Source organism: Loxodonta africana, chromosome 6, assembly GCF_030014295.1.
Source record: "Loxodonta africana isolate mLoxAfr1 chromosome 6, mLoxAfr1.hap2, whole genome shotgun sequence".
Classification (NCBI taxonomy): Eukaryota; Metazoa; Chordata; class Mammalia; order Proboscidea; family Elephantidae; genus Loxodonta; species Loxodonta africana.
The window spans coordinates 120,461,813-120,473,196 of NC_087347.1; the positions used below are offsets into that span (position 1 = coordinate 120,461,813).

Here is an 11,384-nt window from a genome sequence, read left to right on the forward strand (position 1 = left end):
CATTTATCACGGGTTATTTTTTTTTTTTTTATTAAACCATATCTTCAGCAGCTTATCACCTCCCTTATTCAACTGATTTTACTGGGGCATGAGAACTAATGTGAAATGTGGGAATTAAATAATGAAATATACTAGTGAGATGATTTTTAGTTTATTCTTAAGTTTCTGTTTTCTTGGGTCACAGCATCAGCTTTCTCTGAAAGATACCTTGGTATGCCATCTAAGGAAGAAAGCACTTACCAGGTACATAATTTTTAAATAATGAAAAAAGAAGAGTTTTTTTTTTTTTTTTTTCCTAAAAACCCAGTCAAATTGCATGGTTAGATATATATGTTTATAGATATATGTGCTTTCCTTTCTAGGCATCCAGTGTGCTACATAACATTCATGGCTTAAGAGAAGAAAATATATTGATAATTCATGGGACCGCCGACAGTAAGTACTATATTTCGTGCTAGTCTTTGACAGAGCCTGACCTCGTACAATGGGGTACATCTAAAAAATGAGGTCTTGTAAACCTTCTGAGTTTGTAAGTAGAGTAGAGTGGCACAAAGAAACAGATGCTTGACCTTGCCTAGGAAACACAAAAGGACACCATAGCAGACCTCAGGGAGTGAGTACAAGGAGGGAATCCCAATACTGAGAAGAGGCAATAAACCTCAAAAACCTGTCCGTTCTACATCTATGTTGTTCCATACAGTAGCCACTGGACACGTGTGACTCAAGACATTTGAAAACTGATTGGCGTAATTAAGGAACTGAGTTTTGAATTGTATTTAGTTTTAATTAATTCAAATTTGAATAGCCACATGTGACCAGTGGCTATTGTATTTTTCAGCACAGCTCAAAGGGACACTAGCCTGGAAGATTACAGGAGCACAAGAAGATGTCAGCACTGAGGTGAAATTTTGTTGAGCCTACTCACTTGAATGGAAACCCTGGTGCTGTAGTTCTTAAGAGTTCAGTTGCTAACCAAAAGGTCAGCATTTTGAATCCACCAGGCCCTCCTTGGAAACCCTATGGGGCAGTTCTACTCTGTCCTATAGGGTCACTGTGAGTTGAAACTGACTCAGTGGCAACGGGTTACTTACTAGAATGAAGCTGAAATAAGTTTTCTTCTTTTTTTTTAAGCCATTTTTATATCACTTCTCATTGTATCCATTACTTTATACACTGGAGATGCATGTGATAGACACTACTACTAATAAATAATATTTTATATCCACCTGAAGCTTTTAGGACTCAAAGAAATTATATTTTTATTATCCTATGTGATACCTTACAATAGGAGACCAAGTATTTACAGCCCCATTCACAGATAAGAAAAATAAATTTCAAGGAGAAAAGAAAAACCGATTTACCCAAGGCTACCTGGCAAGTGAGCAAGGGAGCCAAAGTCTTGAATCACTCTTTCCTAAACATTGAACTTGTTTTCATTGAACCACACTGCCCAGCCTCAGTATTTTCAACCTATTTTACAGCCAAAAATCACTATGAAGTTCCCATATCAAAATAATTATATAGCCAGTTCCAGACCTTAATTCTCAAGCATGTCATGCAGTAGTTACTAAATTACACCCTAGATCCATATTGTTATAAACAAATAATTGAATAAGTAAATAAATGGGGAATAAAAGGCAAATCTCCCTTACTGAAGAATTTCAAAGTTTTATGTGGACGTTTCCCTCCAGGGAGGTGGGGCTTATCTCTCCTCCCTATCTTTGAGTTTAGGCTGCAGTTAGTGAATCGCTCCTTAAGAATACTGTGTGGAAAGGGAAGAAAACAGAAATTTTACATCGAAGAAAGCTGATAAACACTGTTTCAGCCAGGTGAGCAAGGTTAACAGTGATAAGTTATGTTTTTCTTTGTGCCCTTTGACATGATGAAAATGGCACTTTATGGTTTTCCTCCCAGAAGTCCATACCACAGTCTAACCATGAGAAACACTCAGACAAACCCAAGCTGAGGAACATTCTACAACATATCTGACCAGTACTCCTTAAAAGAGTCCAGGTCATCAAAAATGAGGAAAATCTGAGAAAATCTCATAGACTAGAGAAAAAAGACACCTGGCAACTAAACGCTCTGTGGTAACCTGGATGGGAACCTGGGACAGACAAGGATACAAGGAAAAAAATTAGTGAAATCTAAATGAAGTGTAGAATTTACTTAAAGGTAATGTACCAGTGTTTCTTAGTTATGACTAACCAAAAAAAAAAAAAAAAAAGCGAACACATTGCTGAGACGTCCAACCCTCAGCAACTCTTCAGGACAGAGTAGAACTGCCCTATAAGGTTTCCAAGGCTGTAATTTTTCCTGTACAGCCAGAATGCTCCTTAGAAGCAAGGATGATGAGACTAAGTCTTATATACTTTGGACATGTTGTCAGGAGGAATCAGTCCCTGGAGAAGGACATTACGCTTGGTAAAGTACAGGGTCAGCAGAAAAAAGGAAGACCCTCAACAAGACGGATTGATGCAGTGGCTACAACGATGGGCTCAAGCATAACAACGATTGTGAGAATGGTGCAGGGCCAGGCAGTGTTTCATTCTGTGGTACATAGGGTTGCTAAAAGTTGACACGGACTCGATGGCACCTAACAACAACAATCTTTACTGAAGCTGACTGCCATGTCTTTCTCCTGTAGAGCAGCTGGTGGGTTCAAACTGTAACCACTGCACAACAAAAACAAAATGAAATCCATTTCCATCAAGTCAGTTCTGACTCATAGTGACCCTATAGGACAGAGTAGAACTTCCCTCTAAGGTTTCTAAGGAGCAGCTGGTGGATTCAAACTGCGGACTTTTGGTTAGCAACCAGGCACTTAACTAGTGTGCCACCAGGGCTCCAGTGTACCACCAGGGATCCTTAAAGTGCCATAATAATACAGTAAGAATAGTGGAAATTGGGTGAGGGGTATAAAGGAACTCTCTGTACTATCTTTGCTAAATTTCTGAAAATCTAAAACAAATTAGAACTTAGATGATAGCCTAAAAAAAAAAAAATGATAGCCTAGCAATTATTTATTTGGTGAAAAAATAATGAGAGAGCAGAAAATTTTGAAGGAGGTTAGAATTTTGTTCTAAGGTATTAAGACCTTGCATCCATTTGAATAGTAATAGCATTAAAAAAGCAAACCAGATACCATCAAGTCAATTCTGACTCATGGTGACCCCATATGTTGCAGAGGAGAACTGCACTCCATAGGGTTTTCAGGGCTATGACTTTTGGGGAGCAAATTGCCAGCTCTTTCTTTCAAGGTGCCTCTGGGTGGGTTTAAACTGCCAACATTTTGGTTAATAGTTCAGTGCTTAACGATTTGTTCCATCTAGGGACCCCTAATAGTAATAAGTAGCAATTATTAAACCCCGACATAAAAAAAAAAAAAAAATTTTTTTTTTATATGTCAGACCCCCATGCATCTGTCAGTTTGTCTTACTGTGGGGGCTTGTGTGTTGCTCTGTTGCTGGAAGCTATGCCACCAGTATTCACATACCAGCAGAGACACCCTTAGTGCACAGTTTTCAGCTGAGCTTCCAGACTAAGACAGACTAGGAAGAAGGACCTGGCCATCTACTCCTGAGAAGAATCAGCCAGTGAAAACATTATGCAGTGGAATATTTTCTGATATAGTGCCAGAAGATGAGCCCTTCAGGTTGAAAGGCACTCAAAATATGACTGGTTCCGGAAGAGCTGCCTTCTCAAATTAGAGTCGACCTTAATGACATGGATGGAGTCGTGCTTTCAGGCCCTTCATTTGCTAATGTGGCATGACTCAAAATGAGAAGAAACAGCTGCAAACATCCATTAATAATCAGAGCCTGGAGTGTACAATGTAAGAATCTAGGAAAATTGGAAATTGTCAAAAATGAAATGGAACGCATAAAGATCAATATCCTAGGCATCAGTGAGCTGAAATGGACTGGTACTGCTCATTTTGAATTGGACAATCATATGGTCTACTATGCCAGAATGACAGCTTGAAGAGGGATGATGTTGCATACATCTTCGCAAAGAACATTTCAAGATCTATCCCAAAAGACAACACTGTCAGTGATAGGATAATATCCATATGCCTGCAAGGAAGATCAGTTAATATGATTATTATTCAAATGTATGCACCAACCACTAAGGCCAAAGATGAAGAAATCGAAGATTGTTACCAACTTCTGCAGCCTGAAATTGATACAATATGCAATGCGGATGCACTGAAAATTACTGGTGATTGGAATGCGAAAGTTGGAAACAAAGAAGAAGGACTGGTAGTTGGAAAATATGGCCTTAGTGATAGAAATGATGCCGGAGGTCCCATGATAGAATCTTGCAAGACTAACGACTTCTTCATTGCAAATACCTTTTTTCAGCAATAAACATAAACAGCGACTACACACGTGGACCTCACCAGGTGAAATAAACAGGAATCAAATCGACTACATCTGTGGAAAAAGACAATCAGTACCATCAGTCAGAAGAAGGCCAGCGGCCAGCTGCAGATCAGACCATAAATTACTCATATACAAGTTCAAGTTGAAACTGAAGAAAATTAGAACAAGTCCACAAGAGCCAAAGTATGACCTTGAGTATATCCCACCTGAATTTATAGACCATCTCAAGAATAGATTTGATGCATTTAACACCAATGACTGAAGGCCAGACCAATTGTGAAATGACGTCAAGCACATCATACATTAAAAAGACAGAAGAGAAAGGAAAGACCTAAATGGATGTCAGAGGAGACTCTGAAACTTGCTCTTGAACCTCGAGTAGCTAAAGGAAAAGGAAATATGATGTAGCCAAAGAGTTGAACAGAAAATTTCAAAGGGCAGCTCCAGAAGACAAAGTATTATATGATGGCATGTGCAAAGACCTGGAGATAGAATACCAAAAGGGAAGAATAAGCTCAGCATTTCTCAAGCTGAAAAAACTGGAGAAAAAATTCAAGCCTTAAGTTGCAATATTGAAGGACTTTATGGGAAAAATATTAAATGACACAGGAAGCATCAAAAGAAGATGGAAGGAATACAGAGTCACTCTACCAAAAAGAATTGGTCAACATTCAACCATTTTAGGAGGTAACATATGATCAGGAACCGTACTGAAGGAAGAGTTCCAAATGGAACTGAAGGCATTGGTGAAAAACAAGGCTCCAGGAATTGACGGAATATCAACTGAGATGTTTCAACAAATGGATGCAGCCTGGAAGTGCTCACTCTCCTATGCCAAGAAATTTGAAAGACAGCTATCTGGCCAACAGACTGGGAGAGATCCATATTTATGCCTATTCCTAAGAAAGGTTATCCAACTGAATGAGGAAATTATCAAACAATATCATTAATATCACATGCAAGCAAAATTTTGCTGAAGATCATTCAAAAGTGGCTGCAGCAGTATATTGACAGGGAACTGCCAGAAATCAGGGCAAATTTAGAAGAGGACGTGGAACCAGTGATATCATTGCTGATGTCAGATGGATCCTGGCTGAAGACAGAGAATACCAGAAAAATGTTTACCTGTGTTTCATTGACTATGCTGAGGCATTCTGACTGTGTGGATCATAATAAATTATGGATAAGAATGTGAAGGATGGGAATTCCAGAACACTTAATTGTGCTCATAAGGAATCTGTACATGGATCAAGAAGCCCTTGTTCAAACAGAACAAGGAGATAACTGCATGGTTAAAAGTCAGGAAAGGTGTGCATCAGGGTTGTATCCTGTCATGGATTGAACTGTGCCCCCCCAAAATATCTGTCAACTTGGCTAGGTCATGATTTCTTGTGTGGTTGTTTCCCATTTTATCTTCTGATGTGATTTGCCTGTATGTTGTAAATCCTATCACTATGATGTAACAAGATGGATTAGTGGCAATTATATTGATGAAGTCTACAAGATTAGGTAGTGTTTTAAGCCAATCTCATTTGAGAGGTTAAAGAGAGAAGAGAGCAGAGAGACATGGGGACCTCATATCACCAAGAAAGCAGTGCCAGGGGCAGACTATGAGAGAATAAATTTCTCTTTGTCAAAGCTATCCACTTGTGGTATTTCTGTTATAGCAGCACTAGACGACTAAGACATATCCTTTCACCATACCTATTCAACCTGTACGTTGAGCAAATAATCCAAGAAGCTGGACTATTTGAAGAACGGGGCATCAGGATTGGAGGAAGACTCATTAATAACCTGCGTCGTGCAGATGACACAACCTTGCTTGCTTAAAGTGAGGAGGATTTGAAGCACTTACTGATGAAGATCAAAGACTACAGCCTTCAAGATGGATTACACATTAACATAAAGAAAACAAAAATCCTCACAACTGGACCAATAAGCAACATAATGATAAATGGAGAAAAGGTTGAGGTTGTCAAGGATTTCATTTTACTTGGATCCACAATCAACACCCATGGAAGCAGCAATCAAGAAATCAAAAGATGCATTGCATTGGGCAAATTGGCTGCAAAAGAGCTCTCTAAAGTGTTGAAAAGCAAAGATTGGTGTTTTCATTCACCTCATATGCGTGTGAAAGCTGGACAGTGAATAAAGAAGACAGAAGAAGAGTTGATGCCTTTGATTTGTGGTGTGGGCAAAGAATATTGAATATACCATGGACTGCCAAAAGAATGAACAAGTCTATCTTGGAAGAAGTGCAAGGAGAATGCTCCTTAGAAGCAAGGATGGCAGGCCTATGTCTCACATACTTAGGGCATGTTGTCAGGAGAGATCAGTCCCTGGAGAAGGACATCATACTTGGTAAAGTGGAGGGTCAGCAAAAAAGAGGAAGATCCTCAACAAGATGGATTGACCCAGTGGCTACAACAGTGGGCTCAAGCATAGCAACGATTGTGAGGATGGCGCAGGACCGGGTAGTGTTTCCTTCTGTTGTGCATAGTGTTGCTATGAGTCGGAATGGACCCGAAGTCACCTAACAACAACAACAGCAACAACATATGTCAGAAAATGTGTTAAAAGCTTTTAAGAGTATCTTATTTGTTATTCAGGAAAAGATTGTATGGTAGATATTATTAATTTTCTTACGTAACAGATTGGGAAAATAAACCTTAAGGAGTTTATGCAACTTGCCAAAAATCACACCATTATTGAATGGGGGATTTGAATCCAGATACGGAGGCTCTTACTCACTGTGCTCTGAATAAACAAGTTATATTCAAATATAAATTACTTTAAATTTAGCCATCATCCTGGAAGATATTAGGGATATTTCAAATTTCTCTGTCAATATGTTGTAGCTATTAAGGTGAACCATGTTATTCCTGTCTGACTTGACCAATCAAGGACTTGGTGCTTCCACAACTGATAAAATGCAGAGATTCAGACTGCTCCTTTCAGAGGAAACACTTGTGTGTGCGCAGAGGCAGACACATGTACACACATACACACACATGCACACGTACACATTATGGACCTGTTGGATAACAGGTGTTCAGTCAATGAATTGTAATGCTACTATGATTAATATTACCTTCAAAAATTGCCAGCAAATCAGTTAACTTGACCAATTAGACTTCTAATACCCCTGTTTAGAAAGGAGCACATCAAAAGTAGGAATACGCTTTGTACTAGAAATTAAAAAGAAAAAATTCCTATTGAAAAATCCCTTTGGATTTTTATGTTTTTCAGCTGTATCCATATAGAATAAGAATGGGGTCTTTTTTGTATTTTTTTGAAATAGTGAACAAATTATATGGGGACCATCTTCCCTTAGTCATTGATGTTAGTAATTAGCATCTCTACCAGCTTACATTTATAGAACAATTTATACTTATTTAAAGATTTGGTGGTAATTTTCCCATTAAGTACAATAAGAAGATGTTTAAAAAGATCCTGGGCATATTTAAAAAAAGATTGAAAGGATTGCTAGGTAGTACAATTAATCAGTAGTAGTTAATTACAGTAATAAAGAAGCTGAAACTATGGATAAAACTGCCCTGGTTTTGCAAGGACAGTTTAAAAATATTAGCTTAAAAGTTATTTACAAAAATTTGGAGAGATACAGAGGACAGGAATGAATACCCCCAGGTAGCATATGAGCAAACTGATGCATAGAGAGATTTTGGAGACTGGCCCCAGTCTTCATAGCTACTTAGTGACAATCTGTATTACCAAATCCCTAGAATACTTTGCCCCTGATGTCAGAGTTTTGGATATCAAGTTCAGGAAGAGGAATAAAGAAAGATACAGAAGTAACCAGATTGGTCCATATTAAGAGGGTCATTATGAGCCAGAATCAACTCAATGGCGATGCCTTTTTTTTTTTTTTTTTTGTCATGGTGAGATATACATGTTATTTTGTAACATTGGGTATTCTATTCTAATTTAAAATAATAAGGCAGAAGGTCATTACCTAACTGAAAGTGGGCACTAGGAATCTTCAGGAAGGAAGAGAAAGTTGGCTTGCTGTATGAACATCCAGATCAACATTTGCTATGTTAAAATTTGTATAATGGTATAAAGGATGTGAACAATTAGAAATAATAAGTGACAACCAATGAAGTAAACCTAAATACCATCCCATGGAGTAAGTACAGGCTTAGTGACAACACCTGTTTTTTGTTTATTTTTTTATAATGTGAAGCTCAATATTTTAATCACCGTCATGTCCACTGGCTTTCTAGTTAAACCTAGATATCACTCTTTTAAATGTGTAACATATGTAAAATAAAAGAGTTAATCTCTTTGGAAACAATGATATGAAAAAATATGGGTCTTAATAAACTTCCTTCCTTCAAATATCATTATTTAATGTCTTGCAGCGAAAGTTCATTTCCAGCATTCAGCAGAATTAATCAAACACCTAATAAAAGCCGGAGTGAATTATACTATGCAGGTAAGGACTTTTTCAGAAGACTGTGCTTTCCTACCTCGGTCTTTGGGTTGCAAGGTACAGAATCCACCTTCTGCAGGCTTATGCCTGTGATTGATTGCCCCTAGTTCTCAGGGAAGGGACTACTAGCTCTGTGGGGACTTCCATCTTCATCTGTAAGAGTCTTTCTTTGAACTTTCAGTCAGGGCTTCAACTTTAGTGAGTTCTTATAATATGTATTTAAAATCTGGTTCCCTCAGATGATTAAGAGGATTGCTTTGGCAGAACACCACACTTGGTCTTCTATGGGTTAGGGCTGCCTCTTCCATTGTCCCTTACGTAGTCATCACGCTCTTACCCTCTGCACTACTCCAACCGCCCCCATCCCTGCCATTACTTTTAACTATGTGCGTTTAGGTACCAGAGATTGTGTCCTTGACTCCTAATTACATCGAGAATAGGGATCAGTTCGTGCATTACAACTGGGTTGCATGAGCTCCTTCAAAAATAGCTTTTTCTCCTCAAAATTTGCTCATATCACTGATAATAAATAGCTTTCTATTTATTATCTTGTCCCTTTTCTTGTCTTCCCTCTCTTTTCATCAGACTTATCAAAACATGTTTTGAGGAAATATTACAAGAGAGGAAGAAAGGATAAAACATCATTTGTATTCATACATTCGACCCCATTTGAGACCTAATTGTCAAAGACTTATTTGCTCACAGCGAGTGACCACTAGGCTAAGATGGTTGATAAGACATACTTGATACCAGCAAGGAACTTTCAGTCTGGTGGAGGAGCCATAGAAGTGAAAAGCATTGAAAAGAATTCCTCAGCAGCTAGAACTGGAAGTGCTTCAACATATCTAATGCACAGAATACCAGGGTTAGGCAATGAAAGATGAAAATGTAGAGGTTAATATGTGATGGGCCATGCCGGAAGCTATGTTCACAAGTATGGGGTTTTATTCACAGGTCACCTAAAGGGCCATTTAAAAAAAAATTCACTCAGAATTTACTTGGTCATATTTGTACTTTAAAAAGAAATCACTTGTGCCATTTATATTGGAAAGGGCATGAACAAGGAAGTCTACCTTTACTTATTTTTTTGGCAACGAAGTCCCAGCTTAAATTAAAAAAAAACAAAACTGTTTCATCTCATAGCAATTATGTTATGCTTATAACTAAAAAATGCCTAGCATAAAGAACTTGAAGTTGAATTAGGTGAAATTTTTGTTAGTTAGCATTTCTCCTAGGTTCCATGCCACCAGGACTAAAGGAATGAATGCTGATGGAAAGGAGAAGAGCTGCTTTGGTAACTTAAGTCTCTTTTCCCGTCCACATCTTAGGTCTACCCAGATGAAGGTCATCACATATCTGAGAAGAGCAAGTATCACCTCTACAGCACAATCCTCAGATTCTTCAGTGATTGTTTAAAGGAAGAAATAGCTGAGTTACCACAAGAACCAGAAGAAGATGAATAATGGACCCTATTTGTATCGGACCGAAGGGGATATTGAGGCTCAATGAAACCTAACTGAGAGACTGTCATATCGCAGATGCTTCAGGATTTTGAGGGCAGCTTAAGGAGATGACGCGGGAACAGCACAGTCAGAGACAATGACCTAGAATTTGAATACAAAAGTCCAAGTCTACTGTGTTGCCAAGGGTGCAGAAGCTGTTCCTTTGTAGAAAGAAGGTCAAAGGGTTGGTTTCCTGGGAGAAGTTAGTTTTGCATTAAAGTAGGAGCAGTGCATGTTTTCTTCTGTTCCCCCCTGTTTGTTCTGTAACTAGTTGCTCTCATTTTATTTTCCATGGCCACCCTTCTCTTTGCATATAATGCACAACTTATCAATACAATGGTCCCCGATCTCTGATGGCTGAGCTGCAGTCTAACACTTTACTGTACCCTTTACAATAAGTGCAATTCTTTCATTGTCTATTATTATGCTTAAGAAAATGTTCAGTTAATAAAAATACAGAGTATTTTATGTAACTTCTGTTTTTAAAAAGGCATTATTAAATGATTCAGAGGACATGTAGAAATACGGATTTCAGCACCTTCCAAAGTTCAGCCATTTATCAGTAGATACAATATCTTTAAATCGGCACACAGATGTATGCCGCACACTATATCTACACACACGTGTGCATACGCAGTCTATAGAACTCTCCTTACATGTTATTCACGCGAAAAGCAGAAAATGTTGATGAATTAGAAGAGATGCTCTTTTACAGACTATAATGGATGCTTTGTTTAATGAGCCAAATATAATGAAACATTTTTTTCCAATTCAAATTCTAGCTATTGCTTTCCTATAAATGTTTGGGTTGTGTTTGGTATTGTTTTTAGTGGTTAATAGTTTTCTAGTTGCAATTTAATTTTTTTGGATATGATACCTTGTCACATGTAAATTAGATACTTAAATATTAAATTATAGTTTCTGATAAAGGAATTTTGTTAATGCAATGCCACTGAGTGCTATTTTGCTCTTTTGGTGGAAAAGACTTTTTTTAAATACTTGGTCCTTTTAACTTCTATCTCTTGATGCAGAATCCATTCTCAT

At 37.9% G+C, this 11,384-nt stretch overlaps 1 protein-coding gene across 1 annotated transcript in view; it reads left to right on the forward strand.

Annotated features, from left to right (window-relative positions):
* The window catches only part of DPP10 (dipeptidyl peptidase like 10), an 833,411-nt gene extending 822,706 nt beyond the window's left edge, over positions 1 to 10,705 (forward strand). Inside the window, exons 23-26 of the mRNA XM_003405871.3 lie at positions 185 to 243; positions 363 to 435; positions 8,768 to 8,841; positions 10,167 to 10,705. Coding sequence (XP_003405919.2) covers positions 185 to 243; positions 363 to 435; positions 8,768 to 8,841; positions 10,167 to 10,301 — 341 coding nt within the window. The 3' untranslated portion in view covers positions 10,302 to 10,705. The remainder of the gene's footprint in view (positions 1 to 184; positions 244 to 362; positions 436 to 8,767; positions 8,842 to 10,166) is intronic.
* The last annotated feature ends 679 nt before the right edge of the window (positions 10,706 to 11,384 follow it).